This window comes from Podarcis melisellensis (assembly GCF_964234715.1).
Source record: "Podarcis melisellensis genome assembly, chromosome: 3".
Lineage (NCBI taxonomy): Eukaryota > Metazoa > Chordata > Lepidosauria > Squamata > Lacertidae > Podarcis > Podarcis melisellensis.
The window spans coordinates 80,099,235-80,123,573 of record NC_138530.1 but is presented as its reverse complement, the minus strand read 5'-3'; the positions used below and the strand labels follow the sequence as shown (position 1 = coordinate 80,123,573).

General features: G+C 41.0%; 1 protein-coding gene across 1 annotated transcript; it reads left to right on the top strand.

Annotated features, from left to right (window-relative positions):
- The first annotated feature begins 1,323 nt into the window (after positions 1–1,323).
- LOC309366787 (hormonally up-regulated neu tumor-associated kinase-like) lies at positions 1,324–23,707 on the top strand. The gene is made up of 9 exons (XM_081905618.1): positions 1,324–1,661; positions 2,415–2,707; positions 4,500–4,555; positions 5,997–6,135; positions 7,768–7,895; positions 10,129–10,264; positions 11,373–11,550; positions 19,357–19,579; positions 21,818–23,707. Exons 1-9 carry the CDS (start codon positions 1,416–1,418, stop codon positions 22,582–22,584), a joined length of 2,166 nt encoding a protein of 721 aa, XP_081761744.1. The 5' UTR covers positions 1,324–1,415; the 3' UTR covers positions 22,585–23,707.
- The last annotated feature ends 632 nt before the right edge of the window (positions 23,708–24,339 follow it).

The following is a 24,339-nucleotide window of genomic DNA, read 5'->3' as shown; positions in this document are numbered from 1 at the left end:
AGGTGGTGCTAGAAGGGGTGGAAGAATGTGTAGAAGAGAAGAAGCCACCACTCCCTCATGGTCCTTTCATTTGTGAGTGATTGTTTTGCTTGAAGAATGGACTGATCTGCAGCATACATTGGAAAGCTTTGAGTCTGAAGGCCACATTCTCTTCACTTCAACCTTCTGGAGGGGAGCACATGCCAATGGTGTGTGGAGCCATAGGCAAAAGGGGATGAAGCACCGGATTCGAATTTGACCTTTGCACAGAAGGCTACGTTCCTACACTTGCACAGACCCCTCTATCCTCCATCCAGTTCCCAGGAAGCCATGTTTGTTTAAAGTAGAATGACCCTGATTTAAATATCTCCTGGGATAGCTCAGTTGGTAGCGCATGAGACTCTTAATCACAGGGTTGTGGGTTCAAGTCCCGCATTGGGCAAATGATTCCTGTATTGCAGGGGTTGGCCTAGATGACCCTTGTGGTCCCTTCCAACTCTACAATTCTATTACTTTATTCTATAAATAAATAAATAAATAAATAAATAAATAAATAAATAAATGTAGAGCACAGATAGGGCCTGAGGGTTTAATTGTCTTGCTTGCGATCTCTTTGTCATTCCACCCCCACCCCCCTTTGTGGGGGGTGAGCAATGTGATGTTCATTGTGAACAAAGCACACGAAAATGGGACGTTCAACCCACGGGAATAAAGGGGCGGAAATGTGATTGCAAGCCATGCAGTTAACATCATGCATAGTTAGTTCCCAGCGACTACTAAGAGGTATGAATCAGTTAGTGAGTTCATGGGCGTCCGGGAGAAGGGCATGAATCTCTCACCCAGCATGAGGTGAGAGTGCAGTTCCCCAGAGGATTCTTGAGGTGGATGAGGGCAGAGGACCAACACTACACTGGGGTCAAACCGTTCTAAACACATGCTAGCACCACCTTCTGTTTAAGTAAACTCTGCGTTCACTTGAGATACCCTGATGCCTTTACAGGAGGAGTGGACGCGCTGTTTATCTCTGGAAATACAGGTAAAGCGAGCGACACTCTAATTTAGCTGATTGGTGTTCAGGGCTGGTGAACAGAGCCCTTAGTGCTAATGTTGGCCTCTGTAAATGGGAAGGGTTTGTTCCATGAGATTATGTGACATCGGAGCTGTCAGTTCTGGGGCATTAATTGACATCGTGTATCAGGTTAGGTTAATAATCTCCAGCTTGGTTCTGCTTGAGCAGGCCTGCATGCTGGCAGAAAGAGATCAGTGATGAAAAACTAGCCTCCAAGGGAGGATGATCACACACGGTGCGGCCAACAACTTGGCCATTGTACCTCGAGACCTACAGGCACAGAATCTGTTAACCATTCTGTGTTGCCTCTGGAAAGCGGCAGTGTTCAAGAACTGGGGTGTCATCAGCCAGTCTCACTCCCCCGGGCATGCCTGCGGCAATCAAAGCTGCTCCAGATGACAGAGGAATGGATCATGCAAACCAGGAAAGGATATTACCAGAGTGGGGGACAAACCATAGGGATATACCTGTTTGTTTCAGCAAGATGTCCCAAGAGTCTAGGAAGAATTTTCCCCATACCAAGCAAGTTGGGAATTACCTAGTGGGCAAAATGATCAACAAGGGCTCCTTTGCCAAAGTGATGGAGGGCTTTCACATCCCCACTGGGGAGAAGGTAAATGGAGAGTGGCTAGAAGAGAGTGAGGAATGTTTGCCACTAATCTCATGGTGATGTATGCTGAAGAAGTTTAGGGCTTTGTTTTTTCATCTGCAAGTGCAACCTGGTGCTTTATTTAGCTGAAGCAGCAATGCCCATAATAGTAATATATTTACCTGCTATCATGCTCTGGAATATTGCACCAGATCTAATATGTTAATATTACTGTGTTAGGTATGTTGTGTGTATAATTAGATGTTTCCCCTAACTTTTATGAATCACTGTTTTCCTGTTTGTGATACCAATGAAACTTGTTTGATTCCTATTTGATTCTGAGTATCTGAAGTAGCTGTGCACCTACATTTTTGTAAATGTGTTGATGGATACACTGCTTATCTTCCTTGAGAAATTCAACATTCAAGTTATCTAACAGAAGTGTAGAATTTGGGAGGCGGCGTATGTCTGTACGTGCAGACATTCCACTGTGTGCTGCACAAGGAACACTTTTGCTGGAACAAATTATTAGATCATCATTATATCATGATCTAATTTTAGCATATATTAACTGAAATCAAAAACTTACAAAGCCACCGACATTGAAAATTATGACTTATTGCATGCAACCCACTAGCAGAAAAACTGCATCTTGATCCCATCAATGGTAAATAATATATATATAAAATACATTTTTGTCTTTGACACTGTGCTGCTAAAGAAAAGTGTGTTGTCTGTATTATAAAAACAAATATTGACAGCATTTTTGTTATTTAGGTAGCCATAAAAGTCATAGATAAGAAAAAAGCCAAGCAAGACTCCTATGTTTTAAAAAATATGAAGCGGGAACCTAGGATACATCAGATGATTAAACATCCCAATATTGTTCAGCTCTATGAAACATTGGAGACGGAAAACTCCTATTACATGGTGATGGAACTGTGCCTAGGGGGAGATCTCATGGACAGAATCTGTGAGAAAAAGAAACTGGAAGAAAGGGAAGTCAAGAAATATACCAGGCAGATAATGTCTGCAGTAGAACATTTGCATCATCATGGGATCGTCCACAGGTACAGCAGATTTCCTTCCCTCAGATTTATATTTCAGGGGCCATGATAAAACTCAGCCCCACTCGTTTCATGAAAGTATCTGCTGAAGTCTTCCATTCAAATTAGTGAGATTATTAAGTGCTTAACTTTGATCAGTTATGCCATATGTATATACCAGGCATGTCCAAAGTCCGTTTCGGGGTAAAATGTCAAAAAAAACCCTCAGCAACTTCAGTCCTAAAAAAAGCCCAACAACTCACACATGTTCACTTCATCGAATCTGGCCCTCTTTGAAAAAGGTTTGGGCACCCCGGTATATACAGTGGTACCTCGGTTTATGAACTTAATCTGTTCCGGAAGTCCGTTCTTAAACTGAAACTGTTCTTAAACCGAGGTGCGCTTTCCCTAATGAGGTCTCCTGCCGCCGGTGCCCTTCCACTGTTTGGCTTCCATTCATAGACCGAGGTAAAGTTCGCTAACCAGAACACTACTTCCAGTTTTGCAGAGTTCGTATACCAAATAGTTTGTAAACAGGGCTGTTCTTAAACCGAGGCACCACTGTATTTCAGAAATATCAAATTATTTACTCACATAGAGCATCCATGCAGCCTTAAGGCAGTGAAACCATTAGGGTGAAGTGAATATCTCATGGGACAGATGAAAGCATGGCACCTTGTCATTTAATTTGTTATTACACTCTTACTGTTGGAAAGAGAGAGAGAGAAACAACAACATTTGGATATCCTGCTTCAGGTAATGAAATGTCTCAGGCTAGCTCAGTGTACACACACAGTGTTAAAGTAAACAAGTATGGTTTTGAGTGCAAACTGGCATTTATTAGGAGAATGAGCAAAAATGTCCATCATTTTGACAAGTGGGCCATTATATGTGGAGCACAGGGTCAGCGCCTCTGTTAGGCAGTGTGAGGTAGTTACCTCAGACAACCGATTTTGGCTGCCGTGAAAAGGAAGCAAATTTCTGGTTGTTGTTGCTATTTGCATTATTATTGCTGCTGCTGCTGCTACTTCTGCTACCACTAGCAGAAACTTTTTGCCTCAGGTGCTAAACTGGAGTTGAGAGATAGAAGGGATTAGTTTGTTCAAGTCACTAGCAATTTGTAGTTTGAGGGGGTTTCTCTCTCCCCCCCCCATCTTCCTGAAACTCCCACTTTCTCTTCCCCCTGGAACATGAGCTTTGTAGTCTAATTCTGGCCTCATAGAGAAAGCCATCATCAGTCCCTGTTAGGGCCTGGCATACCTGTGCCAGCCCAGGTAGTGATCCCACTGCCCCATAATATGTCACTCTGGTAATTTTTTCTTGGTGGGTGGGGGGGGGAGAGGCGGTTTCTGGACTTCAATGCCAAGGTCCAGCATTAACTGCATACTGTGCTGGAAAATATTGTTATAAGGCAACGAGTCTATGGGGAGCTCTAGTGCAATTAAGTTATTACACTCAGAAACGTTAGTTTAACATTATTTGCAGAGCAAAATATTATGCGCTAGATCCAGATTTGCTCTGGATATCCACCAATTGTCCTCCTGTCCACATCCCCCAGTGCCAACCTAGGGTTGCCATATTTCAAAAAGTGAAAATCCCAAAATTGTTGAGCTTTTCCGCCAAAAACGACACCTCCAACATGGGTTGCCATACGTCTGGAGTGTCCAAGGGAATTGCATGCTGAACTGACTAAAATCACCTCCCCACCATTCCTCCAGTAGGAAGTGCCTAATGAATGGAATTTTACTCACAGAAACTCTGGATCCAATCCTGTATTTCAAGACAACACATTTACTTTCTCTCCTGCTTTCTTTAGAGATCTGAAGATTGAAAATTTTCTTCTGGATGAAAACAACAACATCAGAATCGTTGGTAGGTGTACTGCATGGCAGACATACAACTCTCTTCTGCAGAGATTGTTTTTTGTTGCCTTGCACTTATACATAACAACTAGTGGCCAAATAAACAGCTATGGTGTCTGTGGGTTGTGAGATCTTACCTCTGATGGCCAGAGTGGGGAACCTAAAGCTGGGGGCTGGGAGTGGCCCCACAGGCCCAGCCATGCCCACTCCCCTGGCCACCCCCTTCTCTCCCCAGACCACATCTTTCACACCTGCATTTGCCTGGCTGGAATGTGTTTTTGAACTGTGCTTCTTCCTTGCCTGGCTGGAGAGATATGGGTGGCTGTCATAGAAACCTCTGATTTTTGCATGGCTGGAATATAGCTTACTATGCAAAGATTTGAGTCACAGGTCTTGTTTCACCCACTCTTTTGGGGGGCCTCTAAACACTTGCACTTTTGCCTCTGGCCCCACCCAATGCCACCACTGTCGTGTGGCCCCTGGAAAGCTTCCCACAAGGGTATGCAGGCTTGTGGATGAAAAAAAAATCACCACTCCTGCTGCAGAGGATACTCAACGTGAGATAAATGTGTGCCCTGGGGACAGAAGGACCTAGGAGTGGAAGGACATCTCTCCCACCACCACAACAATACACTCCAGAAAGATTCCATAATAAACAGATTAATTTGCTCAATATGCTTCTGAACATCTGAAAGTTTTCTGGACTCCAGGCTGGGCTTAGATCAGGCCCTGGCGCAAGGTAATGGCCTCATCACTGCACACCATGATGAGAAGCCAAAGGCCCTGGTGCGGCCTTCCCTTCCCCACCCCCTGTTTATACATTACTCATTTCCCCCTGGTACCCAGGGAGGATTCTGCCACACTCGCTTTCTGCTTGTTTCAATTAATTGAGCAGACTAGGCTCATACCCAAAATAACACATTTTATATTAACAAAAGTCTTTAAGCAAAAGTCCACCTCATTCTATAGAAATTCCAAAGGAGTTGGGTTAGACTTCATGTTTCACAGAAGACACCCTACAAAAATGAAACTGGTGACCAAGTGTTGTTGCTGGGCAGCCTACATTGCTTAGCCCAATTCTTTAATGTTTCTATAAACAATCATTCCCCTCTTTTTCTCTTCACATGTTTTGAATGGTAAGATGCTGCCCATGTTGACTTTTGAAGAATCATCACTTGGAAAGGTGCACACTTGCCACTGTCCTCATCACCTGCCACCCTCATATAGTGGACACTGGGCTGCTGCGCCCTGGACTTTGTTCCAAGGTTCATCTCTAGTGATATCCAGAAGAAAGTGGGGAGTGATATAATATGAAAACAGGCTGCACCAATCTCATTTAGATTAGAATGTTGCTTGCTTTGGTTAACTGGTCAATCTAAACTCTAATGATATCCCCAAGCTGTATGTTTGTGTGTGAAAATGTATAATTTTCTATGTGTTTGTTTCTTCAGATTTTGGACTGAGCAACATCATGAAGTTTGAGGGCCTTTCTCAAGAACTGCTAAACACTCAATGTGGGAGTCCAGCCTATGCAGCCCCAGAACTCCTGGCTCATAAAAAATATGGACCCAAAGTCGATGTCTGGTCCATGTAAGTAGATTGTGAATATTTTATTGCTCCTACAGCACTTTAGTAGAGTTCTAGTCATGTGGTGTTGCTGCCAGCAAATGATGGGCTTGTGATTTTGAACAATTCCCCTGGCAGCCCCTTCTTCCCCCACAAAGAAAGTATTCAAGAAATTTACGGGCACATTATATACTCAAAGATGTACTTTATCTGGACCTGTAAGAAAAAGTATTCTGTACAGTGCCCTGGAATTTTATAATGAAGGGTGGGGTATAGATATCTTAAATAAATAAATAAATAAGCAAACCAACTCAGATATTTATAAGTCAAACTATTTCTTTTTTACTTTCAGTTAGGTAGCTGTGTTGGTCTGACACAGTCAAAATGAATTAAAAAATTAAAAAATTGTCCAGTAGCACCTTAGAGACCAACTATGTTTGTTCTGGGTATAAGCTTTCGTGTGCATGCACACTTCTTCAGATTTTTTTTTTATGTTGCTGATAATATCTAGTCACATCCAGTCTCCAAGAATTACATTTATCAATTATATCACAGCAATGTTCAGGAGAATGGGGGCTTCGAAGATGATAATTTTAATTTTAAATGTGTGTGTGAGAGGGACAGAAAAACTTAGTTGGAGCTTTAGACATCAGTATACTAAATGAAGTTAAATGCACCTCAAGAACGGCAAGTTGGTTTCTTGATTTTTACAATGAGAGTAAAAACAAGAGTACTTTGATCTCTAGACTCACATAGCATTAGATTTTTACACTGCAATCATTGTATATGTTAAATTACTTGGTGTTGGTGATATATGAAAGTGAGTGCCTTTAGGACTACCAAGGCCTCTTTTCAACACCCTACCAGAATGTGGAATTCCTAAAGCATGGAAAATTTGAGGGTGAGAGAGGCGTTAGTATACAAGATGTTAATAGGGAGCAACAATAAGTTGTGAGGTTGACTTGTGACTGGAAACAGACAAGACATGAAGCAGGGGGGATTTATTGACTGTCACATGCTACAGCTCTTCCATCCCTCTGAAACTGAGGGCATGAAAACTGGAATAAAACAGGTGTTCTGTAAATGCAGTTGATGGTGGATGAAAGCTAATCACATTACAGTCCTCCAAAACATCTTAAATCTGATGCTGCAGTTTCCTTTAGGCTTGGAACCTAAGTTAAGTTAATGTGAGGAAATTAGGGAATTTTTTTCCGACTGCACCCCCTTGAGGGGCTCTCTGGATGGCCAGAGGCTCCTGTACAGCTTGGGATGAGGTAAGACTGCTGGGAAAGGGGAGGAAACATATTCGACAATTGACAACTGGCATATTCCATTCTAAGAGTCACTAAATGCACAGCTTGCTTCTAAATAGTCATGTAGTATGCAATAGGGTGGAGGTGCACCTATTTTGCAAAAAAAGAACAACAATTGTGTAGAAAGGGCCTAGAGTAGATTCTTGTAGATCGCTTGCTTATTCTATTGTGTATGGATGTGAGCAGAAACCATCAAGTTTGGTTGATAGTAGCAACTTGGTTGCCAAAGTATATAATGCTAACACACATCAATCTATCACTGTATTCCCAAGCATCACACATGCATTTTATAAACCTCTTCTGGCTCCACTGATGTGACTGTTACTATCTTTCTCCCTGGCAGAGGAGTTAGCATGTTTGCCATGCTAACCGGCACGTTGCCCTTCACTGTGGAACCATTTAATATCAAGCAGTTGCACCTCAAGATGGTGAACGGTGAAATGAATCCCATTCTATCTGACATTTCCACTGGTAAACCATACCTGGCTTTGTATTATACACATGGAGTTTGATCCAGCCAAAGTAAGCACTTTTGAGTTCCTTTGACTTCAGGGTCAGCCCAAGACGTTTTGTTGCCAGAGGAAGAGCTGTGAATGCCCCACCCTCCCACCCCCTAGCCACAGATTAAGGGACATACTACCCAAGGCCCACTAAGTTATTTTGGTACCTGAGCAGAAAAACTCATAAGCACAAATACCTTTCCCTGGTGGTCAAATTACAACCATAGTATAATAAATTGCAGACATTTGTTGCCTTTTCAGGACACCCAAAATAATCTGCCTGAGCCACCCACTAAACTCTGACTAATGGTAGGACCGACCCTGCTTTTCTTCCTTGGAAAAGATGTAGGTACATGCTTAACACTCCCGTTGAACTCTCTGAGCTTAACTTTGGCTGGATTGTCCTCATAATGTTTAATGTTCATAGAAAATGTGACACAAATAAGTTGTGATTTCATCTGCCATCAATCTTGTTAAGGAGTAACAACATCTATGAAGCACTTGTTTGTGATTGTGGAAGAAAATGCTGGTGCAGTTTCTCCTCCTTTTTGCAATGTATTAATGACAGTGATTATGAAATCATTGTGACTAGGTGAATGGGACAATTCAGAAACACCTTCTGCAATGAGAGACAAGTTGCGCTGGTCACTATGTTACTTGATGAGAACAGGAAAGCCATTTATGCACAACTTCCATTCAAAAAAGATTTGGGTTGGTTTTTGTTACAAAACCAAAATTATTTTTTTTAAAAAAATGTTTCTTGCTTTATTATGTTTCTGTAAATGCTGGAAGCTGCCCAGAGTGGATGGCGCAACCTAGTCAGATGGGTGGGGTACAAATAATGACAGCTCCCACATCAAATGGGGGCACCTTTTGTGTGGTTGTGCACAGCCCCCGGATCCCAGTGCAATTCCTGGTAGTTCAGGCTGGCTTCATCCTCCCCAGGCTGGATACCTGGAGGTCTCCGACTACCTCTGTCAATTGCCCAATCCTGCTTGGGGAGGCATTGACAGAGGTTTGGCCAGGTAAGGGGAGGGACCATCGTGCCCACACAACAGAAGGTGAATCTTACCTGTGAAGCAGCAGTTGGCTCTTACTACTACTATGTTCACAGCAATTCTGCATGCATCTCAATCTGGCTAACCCAACATGTAGTGAGGTCCCCCATCATGACTTGAAAACAGGGCAGTGACCTGCCAAGGCAGCTTTATGCTTCTGCTTCTCCTATACCTATTGAATTACCAAGCAGCCCAGGTCATATAGAGTACCACTGTTATAGGAAGTGTTGTCTGCCACCCTGCAACATTATAGTTGTCAGGTCCAGACAAAGCCAAACTTGGACAGCTCTACCCAAATTTAGGCTGGGAGTGGAATGTGCTTCCCTACCCCAGGGTTCTCGAAGTAATTTGCTGAAGGTAGATTTAAGGAAGATCTAAAATCCAGGCCTGAAGGCACTGGCAGAATTCACTGCTCTTTTGACCAGATGAAAGTCATGTTCATAATGTGTGTGCCAAACATAGTCAATCTAGAGGCTCCATAATGCCTGTCAACTGTGGAATTTTATTGTTCTCCCTTCTATTTCCTTATGTGCCTGAAAGAAGGTCTGATATTTCAACAAAGGTTGTCCTGGGATTCTCATTTGGTTAAACAGGCTGCAGAGCTCTTGATTTAAGCTTTGGAGTCCCTACAACAGCTTAGGTAAATTAGGTGGGTTGCAAAAGCACCCCTTGATTATTCCTGGTTATATGGTAGTGTCAGTGTCTAGAACTTCAAAGCTTACTATTTTAAGCATTAAAAATTAGGCCACCTACAATGGCTTCTAAAAGGAACTTCAGTATATATAAAGTACAAATGGAAGTATAAAGCTTGTTGTGTAATGCATGAATTCATGGGTCTGAATGATGCTCATGGGCCACTGGTGGTCCCAGACCACACTTTGGGAACCCTTGAACCAATCCTTTCTAGCACTGACTTTCCAGGTTTTTAGGTAGGGAGTCTCTTTCCCAGTCATACATGGAGTTGCTGGGAATTGAACATGGGACATTAAACACCTGTTTATCAAATAGTTAACAAAATTAAATCCTCTGAGGGCATGTCTCTGCTGATGTGAACTTAGCAAGTACGAAGTCTAAGGCCAGAGAAAGACAAACTGTAATGCAGGCTATTGCTATAGCTAACATTGTTTTGTTGGAATTTCTGCCCAGGAGCTGTTCATTTCATGCACTCTTTACTTGAACCTGATCCAGCTAAGAGACCTGCTATTAAAGAGGCAATGAAAGACAAATGGCTGAATGACGGTAATATCAGGAAACCACTGAATTCATGTACATATAAAAATAGGTAATTCTTCTCAAATTTTGTCTTCTTTGTTCATTTTCGCCTTCTGAATAGCATTTCCTAGGCTTAAGGCCAATGCAATTAATTCTAGTCCTTCCTTTAAAACAAAACAAAACTGGAACTGGGTCATTTTAATGGGGCACATATAAAGTCCAATCCAAGCCTGTTGAAGGCACCTTCTGGTTCCTCTTAAAACTTTTAAAGACTGACAGAATTTGAATAAATTGGTTCCGTCCTACTTTATTTTGAATAGTGTTCTTAGACAACATTGTCCTATAGGAGAAATGCCCCACCCCTTCACTGACTTAGGCCAACAGCCATTGTTTGTGTTGTTCCACTTCAGATTGCTGGTGGGGACTCTATACGTGACTGACAGTGGGTTACCTGCATTTCAGAGAGAGACACTCCCAGCCCTTCCTGGCGATGCCAGGGATTGCTCTAGGGACTTTGCATTCAAAGCAGATGCTGTGCCACTGAGTCACAGAGTTGTTCTCCCAAAAAAATTACATTGATGTAGTGTTACTGGCTGAAGATATAGCTGAGTGGTAGTAATTATACAAGTGACATAATATGTACGTTTATCTAGTGTGGTGTAGTGGTTAAGAGCGGTAGACTCGTAATCTGGTGAACCGGGTTCGCGTCTCTGCTCCTCCACATGCAGCTGCTTGGGCCAGTCACACTTCTCTGAAGTCTCTCAGCCTCACTCACCTCACAGAGTGTTTGTTGTGGGGGAGGAAGGGGAAGGAGAATGTTAGCCGCTTTGAGACTCCTTTGGGTAGTGATAAAGTGGGATATCAAATCCAAACTATTTCTCCTCCTCCTCTTCTTACCCGTAGACCTCTACTGAGATCCAACTCATTACCACTGTTGCTCTACTGCAGCAATAAGATTGGAGAAATGGTGGGTGAGGCAGGGTTTAGGAGCTTATAGGCAGGTTGGGGAACTCAAGGGAGATTTGGAGGAGGTGTTCAGATAAATTTTGAAATTGGGATCAGGAAGAAAACAAGGGTTCTTTTGTTGTGGAGGGGAGTAACTTTGTTGAGTGAGCTCAGTTGCAGACTGAGCCCAAGGGTTCCCTCCATCCCTGTTACCAAAGCATCTTGTTTTTCAGACTTCGCCCCAATGAGCTGAATCCTGTTGTTTTGAGTTACATGACGGAAACACTGGAGCTCAATCTTTCGGACGTTGTCAATGTCTTGATAAACAACAAGCCATCTTATATAATGGCAACATACTACTTGCTATTGAAGAAATTAATTAGATATCAGAAAGAACACGGGACAATGAAGGTGAGGTGTGAATCAGTGACTGGATTAGTGAATGCATGTTGCCTGTCCCTTGCCTGCAGTTCTGAAAACATTGGGCCTGCATCGTTTCTTGAACTCCAGGAAAGCCAGTTCTCAGTGGATCTTTTAGTCAATGTATTTCTAGCTAGCTGTAAGTCAGTTTATTAATTTCTAGATCTTCCTTCCCTGGATTTACTAGATCTTCCTTCCCTTTTTTAGATTTCTGCATCCCAAGAAGGGGGTGGGGGTGGCAAAACCATTGGGGAGCTATGCTTGCAATGCACATTTGGTGGTCCTCGATCCCAGAGAGTAAATATGACTGCATTTTATCATTCCTTTTCCTGGTGTTGAAGGGTTGGTGTTTGGGCAATGGTGAGAGCTAAGGGTGCTGCAAGCCCAACATCTCTAATGGAGGGCGATGAAATATTGAGGATACTGCACCTGCCCAGCTTGGTCCTACATTGATGGAGTGGGCAACATTTGGCAGGAGCAGAGGGTGGATATTTGTTGGTCTCTCTGCAGTTTCTAAGGGAGTTGTCTGTCAGATGACAGAGGTGTGGGGTGGAAATCTGAGTTGTCCTAGGGAACAATCATGGTTCTTAGACTGAGTACTACTTTAACTTAGAGCAGGAGTGGGAAACCTTTTTGGACCAGTGGCCCAGATCAGTAGAGATTTTGAAAATATTGCATGGTTTATAAATGATTTTAAGTAAAAATAAAAAATAAAAATTCCCCATCCTCAAGGGCCAACTTTGACAGGTAGGTTGGACCATCCACCAGTAAGTCATCTGACATTATAATGATATCAGGTGATCAAAAACTTAGTGCCCAGTCAGCAAGCATAAGACTTGCAAATCCTCTTGTGCAGCTTTTTCTGAGCACACGAAAAACAGCTGTTGTCAGACACTTGGGAAATACTGCACAAGGGGCTTTGCAAGCCCTGTCCTTTGGTACTTGGGAAGTGCTGAGCACCAAGACTGCAAACACACCACACATTTAAAGCACATCATTTCTGCTAAAGAATTCTGGGGATTGTAGCTTACCCCATCACAGAGTTAAAGTTCCCAGGATTCTACGTAGAAAACAATGTTTTTTAAATGTATGGTGTACACACAGCCTATGCATGTTTATTGGTATCATTTTTGTTTAAAGCAAGTAGCTTTCCCACTTGGAAAGTAAAGAAGGAGCAGATTAACTTGTGTTTGTTAGTAACTAGAAAAGCTTTCTTGCTTGACACAAAAGTTGTTTTTGTGTATGTTATGCAAGCTTCTGCCTTGCCTTGGCAATTTACCTTGCTGTTACGTTATCATTTTTGTTGGGTTATGTTGGTGTTAGTTGTATGTTTTGGTGCTGGTTTTGGACATTTTAAGCTCTTTTGAACTCTGCTTGTTGAAGTGAAATAATGAATAAAAGAATAATATCTCAGTGTCAAGGAAGGTGTGAAGCACATGACACTGGAAACCTCAAACATTTTAAGGATTTCTCATTGTTTTCTTTGAGAGGTTGCAAGGCCATATAGTACATGTTTCGTTTTAGCCCTGAGTTTTTAATGCAGAGATTCAGGGCTTATTAAACAAATAAACAGGCAGGGGGACATCTTGGTACTTAATTAGAGCCAAATTACTTTAGGCATCTTTATGTTTTCCCTCACTGGTAACCATCACTCTTAAGAGGCTAGCAGTTCAGTCATAAACATCTTGCTCTATGTAGACAGGAAGCCAAAATCTAACTTTAAAAGTGTAAATGGTTTGGAAATATTTGACCAAAACCAACATTTCTTAGAATACACATTAGAATGTCCAATCCAGGGCGAAAGCTTGTTTTGATAAGTTTGACTCATGAAGTTATGGCTCTGTGCAAATTTTCAGTGTATTGCTTTGGCATACTTAATTATTTTGCAACCTTCCCGGAAAGTTCAGGTGCCTCTAAAGTTCAGTTGGGGGCAAGGGTGGTTCAATTTTTCTTGGTCTGAAGCCCTGGAAAGCCACTGCCAATTGGTAGACAATACTGAGCTGGAAGGACCAATGGTCAAAACATACGGTAGTTTCTTGTCTTCATAAAGTCAGCTCACAAGAGTAGTTCCAGAAACAGCTCTTGTCACAAAAGGAGTAATGTGAGCAACTTTCCCTAAAGACGTCTGGGAACTGTAAGTTGCTAAGGGTACTCAGAATTGTAGCTCTGTTAGTTCCCATGATTCTTTGGGGAAAGTCTTGTGGTTTAAAGGTGCATGAAATATGCTTTAAGTTATGGTTTGTGTGCAGTCTCTCCAAAGATTTTAGACACTTTTCATTATTTTTACTGCCTAATGGTTACATATGCTCAGGTGGAGAGTGGTTCAAAAATTAGATGGGCCTTGTTAGGGTTTTGATTCTTGCTCATAGGAACTTTCAGGCATTTTGTAATAAAGCTGTTTCAAAGACTCACTTGATATTTGCCTGTTCTCCTGTATTCCAACACAAGCAGGGGATCACGTAGTGACAGACGGGGGAATTGCAGGGGGCAGGGTTAGACAACCCTCATGGTCCCTTCCAATGCTACAATTCTATGATTTCTCTGCATGCGATTTTGCTCATGGACACATTATAGGGTGGAGGTGGTTGCAGCAAGCACATGTTTATTTCACACCAGGATGTACGGCGTCATGGGTTTTGTAGTCTTAAGGCTAGATTAACATTTTGCATGAAAAGTTCATTCTGCAACTGATACTGTAGGATTTCACGATATAACAGTGCCATCACATTGGTTGATATAAACCCCATTGCAGAGTTTAGCACAATTGCAGAAGATGATTTGACAAAAAAGGTGAAAGGCTGTGAAAGTGTTCACCAATATAATAATACCTAATTTTCATTCATGTGAATGTGTAAACGTGACAACCATGAAAACACCTTGGTGCAAGATGAATGCAAGACAGATTTGTTGGAAACATGGCAGATATCAGTAAGACCACCTTAATTTTTGCAAGAGATATTGCAAATGCCAGTATTCTGTTGTCTTTAAATGTTGACAACAAGCCAGATATCACGTTTGCTTCATCCTCTTGACATTCTGCCATGCCTAGAGTGAGGTGCAGACACAATGAACCCATTGATATTTGAACACTTGCAACAAATAATTTACAACAAAGTGATATTGAATAAATAAGTGAAAGCTTCAAATAAGCTAGAAAACTTTCCAGTAAATTCCTATGCTGAAGTCATATTTTCCCTCTAGATTGGATTTCATAAATGCTTTGCAAGCAGCTATGCATCCTATATAAAAAGGAGAGTATTTTTTTAAAAAAAATCATTGGGATTTATTTTCTGACATGGATAACGGAGAAAGCCAGATACTTTCACTAGCCTCCTGTTTGGGTTGTAAAATAAAATGCAATATGAATTTAAACAAGGCGCATCTTAATGCTCCGATGGGGACAATATGGAGCAACTTAAGAATCCCTTGACCTGCATTTGAATCAGATAGAAAAAAACAGAACCTTGGAAATCTTCTACTATCCTCATGTTCTCTGTATCGCTACCCCAGCAGATCTGTTCCCTGTGGTCCTTTAACTAGTGCTTAGTGAGGACTTCATGAGTACTTTCAACTCCATTTGTGCACTAACCAAAAAGTCAAAAGGTCTTCTCTTCATAAATTCTTCTGATATTAACTCTAAACAGTTCCCTTGTGGATTTCATCTGTCATTCCAAGTTGTACTTCTTTTACATTGCCATAAATACTTTCTCTCTCACGTCGGCTTTTAGGCTCATCAAGAAAGCCATCCAGCTAACTTTATTTTCCCCTTGACTTTTGTTTATCCAAGATATATGGACAACTCTTACAATAAATTCTCAGGATAGCAGCAAGTTCGCACATCTATTGTTCCTCACTCAGCGAATGCAAAATCTGATGGCTAAGACTGAATGTATGAAATGGTCATCAATGATAAAAACCACAGGCAGAACTTTTGTACAACTTCACATCACTTTAGGCATAATACAGTTCAGCAGAGGGCAGCAGCATTCACTGATCTTCAGCATTAGAGCTGGCTCTGCCATTAGGTAGAATGGGGCAACCATCTCAGACAGCAAATGCTGAGGGGCAGGGAGCAGTGGTGAGCTGCTGAAGGACAGAGATTTATGTTCCATGCAGCCTAATGCCCACAGTTATTAAGGACCATGGTGTCCTACTGCCTGTGTCAAAGTAAGTCAACTGTCAGTCCAGTGGACTTATATAAGCTGAATCGGTTCATCCCATCGTCTCCTTTGACTCAGAGAGCAACATGTCTTGGAGTGGCTGTTCTCAACATTATTGAACTGTTTGGGGCAGTGAAGGGGGAGAATGGAAAAGTTTATTTTGCTGCATTTTATGTACTATTGCATCAAGCCGTTAACCATTTGCACATAAAAAACCCCAGCAGAATCCATTCCTTCCTGATTGCTTCTCCATAAGGCTGTACAGTATGCACAAGCTGCTGAGTTGAGACCCTGGGGAATGGTGGGTTTGGGAGAAAGAGAGGGGCCATTTGGTCTACAGTTTGAGCATATAATACCAATACTGGCACAACTACAATGGCTGCCGATTAGTTTTCAGGCCCAATTCAAAGTGCTGGTGTTGACCTATAAAGCCTTACATGGCTCAGGACCTCAATACCTTAAGGACCACCTCTCCCCATACGAACGGACCCAGACCTTGTGCTTGTCATCTGAGGCCCTTCTCTGTGTCCCCTCTCTCAGAGAGGTTCAAAGGGTGGCAACAAGAGAATGGGCCTTTTCTGTGGTGGCTCCCCGATTGTGGAATGCTCTCCTTAGAGAGGCTCGCCTGGTGCCATCATTACATTGTCTTTAGATGCCATTTTACTATTAGGCTGTCTCTCAGTATGCTTTTTACTATGCTTTTATTATGTTTTATCATTGATGTTTTGCAATGCGTTTCTCATGTTGTACAGCTCCCTGAGATCTTTTGGTGAAGGATGGTATATAAATTGAAATAATAATAATAATAATAATAATAATAATAATAATAATAATATGGGCATTGCTGAGGAATAATACTGTACTGACATAATATAGCAGTCAGCTTCTGCATAAGTTTTTAAAAACTAGTAAAATAATTGTCCTAAAAACAATTAAAAAAAACAGCACACACACTATAAATGCCTGTGCAGACATGTTGGGGGTTAAGTGTTGCTCAACACCAGTGATGTCACAAGAACTAGCTAGTAGTTGCCTATGAAAGTGATGTAAATACACTACACAGAACACTACAGGTTCTAATAGATAGGCTAACTGAGTGGTGTGTGTGACATTTTCTCATTGCCAAAAAAAAATAAATGCTGTTTGAGTACTGAGAGAATGTGATTTCCCACAGTAGACACGAGGAAAGAGATTTGATTCCCCACCCCCTCATCAACTAAGTCATAACTGTGCTTTGGTTGTCCAATAAAACTCTTTTCTGGAAAGACCCTAAAGGTTCGATTTATTAAAGTTTAACTTCTCACTTTCTAAAATCCTGACTGCAAACAGCTGGTCACAAAAGATTTAGTTTTAGGCATGATAGTAATTTTGTTTGGTGGGAAAACCTACTGGAAATTTGGCTTTTAAATGACTACAGGCAACCGAAACCGTTTTTCCACGATCAGGCTTGAGCCATAAATTATTGGATAAGCATAAAACATGGCCTGTCCTTTTACACACTGTGATTTCTCCAAGCAACCTGTTTGCATTTTATGTGTTTTGTTGTAGAAAAGAGAGCCTAATGATTACAATTTGCCATCCAAAACTTTATAGTTAAGCCTTGCAGAAATAGTGTTCCTGCCAAAAAGCTTCCTGCCCAGGTGCTTAACCAATTAGCTCTTAAGAGGCCTGGCTATAAAAACGAGCCATGGCAAGTTTTCTGATGTACTGTATATAACGTGACAGTTTGCAAAATCTAAGATGAAAATTTGTTTTCTTAACCAGGAGTGTGCAAAATCCTGAGAGACGCTTTGATTGCTTTGGCTAAAATACTTATGTCATCTCTTATTCCCCACTGATGCAGTGTGGTTTGAGCAGTACAGTTGTTGTTGGTCTTTTTAAAAAAAAACTTACCCAAATTGCTCATGGACAGAAAGTCCTTGAAGATAACGGATATAACCGCATTCTTAAAGTTTTGAAAATATTTGATAGGGACAGATGAACCCACAGGAGTTTCAGATTCCCAAAGTGTTTCAGATTCCAAGAGACTCAGTCTTTTAATGTACTCTACTAAGGCTCAAAATTCATTCAAGCATTGGGAGAGCCAGTCAGCCTATAAATTTTACTTGCTTCGAATAAAGATTTCTATAGGATAGATTAACAAGGAAAACCTTTCCTGTAAAAACAGTGGCTGTCAAGGTTTAATACTGTACTATATTGGATTCAGTGTCCAACTATCTATTAAGACATGTCAGCATTATACATCAACGGTGCTATCTTTGGCTTTTTTTTACTCAGAAGATTTGTTTATTTATTTAGTTATAGGCTGTTTCTCTACACTGCCCTTCATCCACAAGGATCTGGCAGGTAGTACACAAAAGTACATAAAATAGCAAATAAAATCAAAACATCAATTTAAAAAAACCATTCAACCAATTGCAAAATTTCAGCCCTTGGGGCCAAATCCAACCGTCAGTCCTCACCCGAATGTCTACATGAAAAGGTGTGTCCAACAAGGTGTCATGGGCTGGCTAGATGCAGAAGAGAGGTGGGAGGCCCCAGCTGGGGAACCCTCGAGGGAAGAAGGCTCAGAGCCAGGGGCGTGGTGGTGGGACGATGATGAGTGATCAGAGGGAGAAGAGGGAACAGAGTGGGAGGAGGAGGTGTCGGAAGCTGAAGAGGTAGCAGGATTCGTGAGCAGGAGGAAACTGTCGCAGAGAGTTGGACAGACTCAGAGGCAGGAGAGGAGTGGGGGCCAGGAGACAGGCTGCTGAAGAATCCAGGGAGTCTCCTATTCTTGCTGTGATCAGTTCCCCTCCCACCCGGTCTCCCAGAACACAGAGAGGAATGAATACGGCGGAGCAAAGAGAGACAAGATGAAGTTGCCTTAGATTGCTAAGGTAGGACCTGAGTGGGGAGGAGCCTCGTCGGGGCTAGACCTACTGGGAAGTGTTGCTGCAATAACTAGCCCACACTGCTTTGGTTTCTTTGAATAATGAGTTAACTTCACTGACACCAGGTGTTTTGTTACTGACCTGCCCTTGACTCTGGCTCCTGACACAAGGCATGTACTTAAGTAGTAGAGGATGTTTTGCATGCAGAAGATCCCAGCTTCATTCCATGGTACCTGCAGCTGTAAGTGGTGTGAAAAACATGTGCCAAAGAGCCTGGAGAGCTGTTGCCAGTCACAGTAGACAATACTCTGCTCAGTGGACTAGTGGTTTGGCTCAGTATAAGACGGTTTCCTGTATTTGGGTTATGGCTCTACCAGCAGATACCAAGTGCAGGTGGAGAAAAGGGATTTCTCATAACAGCCCTTGTTTTTATACTGTTGGTTTTACTGTACATAGATTATTTATTGCAAAAAATGTAAACATCCTATTCCATAGTCTTTGCAGTCACAATACCAGTCTCCACGGATTTAGAGTTAGCCAGTTTAGCTGCAGACTAAGTTTGTTGAACCTAGTTCCCTCTGAAACCAAAGGGACTTAACTTGATCACGACTAGCTTTTCACATTGGACCCCTCTTCTTAACCTACCCTAGTCTAGTAACAAAGTCTGCATCCCACCTAGATACCTGAACTTACCACGTTGCAGTTTCTTATCACTTCAGCTTTTCCATGTATGGTAGTATTACCGGTGTCTGATATGTCTACAGAAGGAAAGTACCTCAGAAAAGTTTGATGTTAAACTTCCTGGGACCCTAAGCCAAGATGCAGATGATATGCCAGCTTCTCAAAAGACAGAACAGGTTACAACAGAAAACTTGAAAAGCTGTGAGAATAAAGTGTTTCCTTCTGTCCTGAACTCAGAAATGCCATATGCTATCCAGGAAGATGAAATTGCCATCACTCTGGAAAACCAAGGAATTTTACCAGAAGGTAATATGTGCTGCTTATCTTCATAATCTGGAATGCGGTTAACTGTACAAAGGCTGGGGTGAGTGGGACTTTAATTGAAATTAAGGTAACCAAGGGAGATAAGTTACATCAGGAGTGGGGAATTTCAGGTCCAGGGGCTGCCAGGCTTCGATGTGGCACTCAGAATTCTCCCCAGGCCATACCTTTCAATGACCCTGCTGCACACCCTGAATGTTTTTGCCTGGCTAGAATGTTTCCTTCAACTCTGGTAATGTCTTGCTTGTTTGAATGGAAGATAGAGAGGGGAGTGTGTGTTTAGAAACTGGCCTCAAATAAAAAGGTTTGCATTTGGTGCTCTACACACATTCCCCTCTGGTCCCACACTGTACTGGCATGTGGCCCTCAGAAAGAAACGAGGCCCTCAAAATAAAAAAAGGTTTCTTACCCCTAAGTTACATGGTAGGCAGCACTGTTACTGCTGCTGTTGTAGTGGCACTCCATGCAAAAAAAACCCTGGGAATTGCAGGTAATGCCCTCCATGAGCAAGTGGCTAGCTAAAGCATATCAGTGTGCACTAATAGCAAAACTGATTCGTTGTGTCGGAATGAAATAAGGAAAACAAAGATGAAACAATTCCCCTCCCTTTTTCCAGTACCTTATTTAGAGGCACAAGAGAACCAATACAGGTACTTGCAAGAGCAAAGTGGTTTCTTTTGTCCAAAAAGCAAACAAAATATAGTATGGGTTTCTATCAATCTGGTTTTGTGCTTTATAGATATTATATTTGAAAAGTAGATATGTAAAGCATATATGTTTTATCTATGTCATTCTAAGAATTTCTTTCTTTCTTTCTTTTTCTTTTTTGGAAAATTAATTGTTTTTAACCTTAACTTACATCAGAGCACCTTAGCTTACTGTTTTAAAGGGAAAGGATAGGCCAGTATGAGCAAGAGGAAGGAGAGGAGTTTTTTAGAGTTCCTCTTTTAGCCTTTTGCCCCCTTGCCCACCTTTCAAACTGTTCCAGAGTGTCCCCTAACTTTCCAGAACACCTTTGGAATACCAAGAGAAGGAGAAATCAGCAAACATTAGCTTCCTTCTTCCTGCAGTAGAAGTGTCCCGTGAGTGGAGATACTCTCACAGGAACCCTCAATCCAACTCATTGTCATTTCTCATCTACAATTAACCCAGCTATGTTGTGACTCATGGCCAGTCATGACATAAAATTTATATCTGAACTTGATGAGCAGATGATATAACTGGGCCTCTCATGAAGTCTGGAAGGTGCATATGTATACAATTCGTTAAAGAAATTGGAGTTCTTGTTGAAAGTACACTAAAAAGGATATACCAAGAGCTCTGGCCAAAAGTTTCAATACAAGGAATAATTCCTACTCGAGAGTTGAAAAGAAAAACGTGTATATTCTGCTAAGAATAACAGTTTTAAACTAATAGTAAATTTAAACACAACGTATAAGTACGACAGTTTTAAAATAATAGTAAATTTCAACACAATGTTTAAGTACAGAAATAATGTTGTTTCAAATATGCAGTGATATAGTATAAAGGTACATAAAATACCAGTACACAACAATAGTTTCATACAAGTCTCAATGGCAGTCAAAAAGAGCCGTACATCTGATTCATACTCCGGATACTTCTCTTTGGCCCTATTTGATTCTTTATTCTGATTTTATATAATATGGATTCTTTTTGACTGTTCTTTTTACTATTAGTTTAAAACTGTTATTCTTAGCAGAATATACACGTTTTTCTTTTCAACTCTCGAGTAGGAATTATGTATACAATTCAGCACGTGTCTTTTTAAATATTGGAAGTGGCGACTATGAAAGGTTTTAGCTCCCACTTTTAAATATCTTAAAGGGACATACATTGCACCCTTAATGCTTGTAAGAGGGAGTATTTCATTGCAAAACAAGTCAGAGTGTATTATTCTCTGCAAAATATAAAGTGCAAGTTTGTATTTACTAGCATTACTCAATGGTTTCATGTAGATGTTGAATGACATGGGGGGGCAATATAGAACTAAACAGTATTCCCCCAACACTTAGTGTACCCCTTCTTATTTTTACCATTTTTTTTACCTTTTATTATCATTTTGAAAGATCAACATCCAAAAATCTTATCATCATACCAAATGTCAATCACAAATTTGAAGTATAACACATAGTGATATCTCTACTCTTTACTGCAACTATAATTCTACATAAACTGATTTCATATACTCTATATTCCATTTAGTTTCCAAGTTTGCAGACAGAGAATTGGTTCATTTTGAACCTCCTAAATCTCCAAATAAATATTTTTCATGTGAGCCATTAAATCACACACAACTGGACCCGCAGGAAAATATAGAAGATATTAAAGGTTTTTCAGAAGAGAGAAAATCATATTTATCTGAGAAGCCACCTTCTGCTTTAGGAAATAACCCAGCATATTCTATGAACCACCAGGCTCAGAGGTCCTTAATGTCATGTGCAAGTAGACTAACACCAAGGTCAGCAATTGAAAACAGACTGGTAGACCAAAGTCCTATGGTTTGCCCAGACACAAGAGTCAAGGATCTTCTGAAAGCAATGGATGAGAATCTTCCGTCTCTACCATGGCAATACCAGGAAAAAGAAAGCTCAGCTCTCTTGATTATGGAATCACCACACCTCTCACCTTTACCAAGGCTGAGACAAGTTGCCCTGAGGGACCCCATCACTAAAAAGATTTCATTGATGGGACTATCACAGCAACAACCCAATGGCTCATCTCCATTTTTTGTCAACGGGTCAAGACCGCCAATTTTCCCCATGACCCCACAACAAACACTTATGGTAAGAAGCTTGAGGCAATCCAAAGAAAAGTCAAAAGACTTCTTCAACAGTGGCAAGGTTAAGAGGAACTTTGTACAACTCAAACACACACCTAAGGATGTGGACTTGAATCTTCCAGTATTATCTCCACCATATCAAACAAGGTCAGGGAAAAAGCCTGAGATTTTAAGACTAGATTTTGCATAATGTTTGCAATGCAATATACTAAATGAGTAGCAGTGGGGTGTACGTGTGTGTGTGTGTGCAAAAAAGTGCAAAAAAGTGAAGAGACAAAGTGTTTGGCAAATAGCTAGGAAGATTGTGACAGGAGAAGGGAAATGGAGTGGGAGTAGCTGGTAACACAGAGTACAGAACAAATGGGTCCAAGTTAGTTGTGCCCATTATAACAAAAGAATAAAACTCTCTCACACACACCCGACAAGACCCACAATAGGTTGATTTTAATGGAACAAAATGCAACTAACATCCACAAAGGAGAAAATGAATATTCAATAGCTGGCAGTTTTTTTGTTTCTATTCCTATTTTCACAGAACTCATTTGTGAATCCTGTGCCAAATAGTTAAATGTGGTTATTTTATTTTTAAAAAAAATGTTTACACAACTGTAGGTACTTGAAATTCACTGTTTCTTTCTTTGTTATTATGAGAATCCATATTCATGAAGAAAAGCAAAAATGTGTCCTGTGGGCTAACAATTTATTGGTGAGCACTTTCTGGTACACCTAAGTTATCTAAGTCATATGCCTGAATGCTTCCCAACAGAGAACTTGCATTGTAATCGTGAGCCTGTGGCAGATATTTTTTAATAGCAAGAATGCAATACCACTGCTCATGTTCCTCCTATGCCATGTGGATCTATCCCTTCACAGTTTGGATGAATCCCAGAGTTGGACTTGGGAGCCTGGGTATAAAATCTTAGCTCATATTGGAGAACTCATGAATTGACTTCAACTGCAACTCCCTGGCCAACATTACCCCAAACAATACCATTTAAAGAGATGTTAACCTTTTATACTGTAAACTTCAAGAGAGGTAAAGGCAAAGCACTGGAAACATGAGAGTGGGTGTATGGTACAAGAATGGTTTAACTATGTTTGGAATAATTCACTAGCTGACAACAGTCTAAACAAATTTGAATACTGAGGTGGCTGGACTAGGGAGATGATTTTGTATGGTGTGGCTTTATTTAATGACGAAAGAAACCAAGTGAACTGGCACACGTGGCACAATTTTTTTGGAATGAGGATGAACAACGTTTCATAAGCAAATTATTTGTAACCACCTCTGTCAAATCCAAATATATAATACACCATATGTTGCACTGTTGTTGTTTTTTTGTAAAAATAAATAGTTTTTAAAAATTAAAAAAATGAAAGTTCTACTCATTGTGACATCTGCTAGGACTCTGGCACTTCATGCAATAGTAATGTCCATATTCTGTCACCTCTGCCCTTTACTCATAAACACGGAGACTCATAGATTTCAAACCTTTCCTGATCCAGGACCCACTTTTGACTTCAAATGTCAACATGGATGTCACCCCCAATTTTCCCACCCTACCCCACCCTGAAAATAATATACCGTGTTTTTCGCTCCATAAGACGCACCTGACCATAAGACACACCTGGTTTTTAGAGGAGGAAAACAAGAAAAAAATATTCTGAATCAAATATTGTACTAAACTATTTAATAAACTACCAGTATATCAGAATAATATTTCAACCATGTAAAGTGAACAGCAGTCAACAGTGGCATGAATAACCATCATCACTGTCATTAACAAATGAAGAGAGACTTTATTCCCTAGTAAGGGGGGCAGGCAATGGAAATATATGAGCTTCCCACATTGAGTGTCTTAGATGTAAGGACTGTATGGTTTGGCCTTACACAATTGTTTTAATAAAGCCAAAAGAAGTGGGACTTTCTTCCTTTTTGTTCATT

What these genes read in the sequence shown, in the direction of transcription:
- LOC309366787 (XM_081905618.1), top strand. Translation starts at nt 1,416, where the DNA reads ATGCCTGCGGCAATCAAAGCTGCTCCAGATGACAGAGGAATGGATCAT. An exon ending in AAAGTCGATGTCTGGTCCAT is followed by an intron (nt 6,136 to 7,767) that starts GTAAGTAGATTG and finishes TCTCCCTGGCAG; the next exon opens with AGGAGTTAGCATGTTTGCCA. An exon ending in TCTATCTGACATTTCCACTG is followed by an intron (nt 7,896 to 10,128) that starts GTAAACCATACC and finishes ATTTCTGCCCAG; the next exon opens with GAGCTGTTCATTTCATGCAC.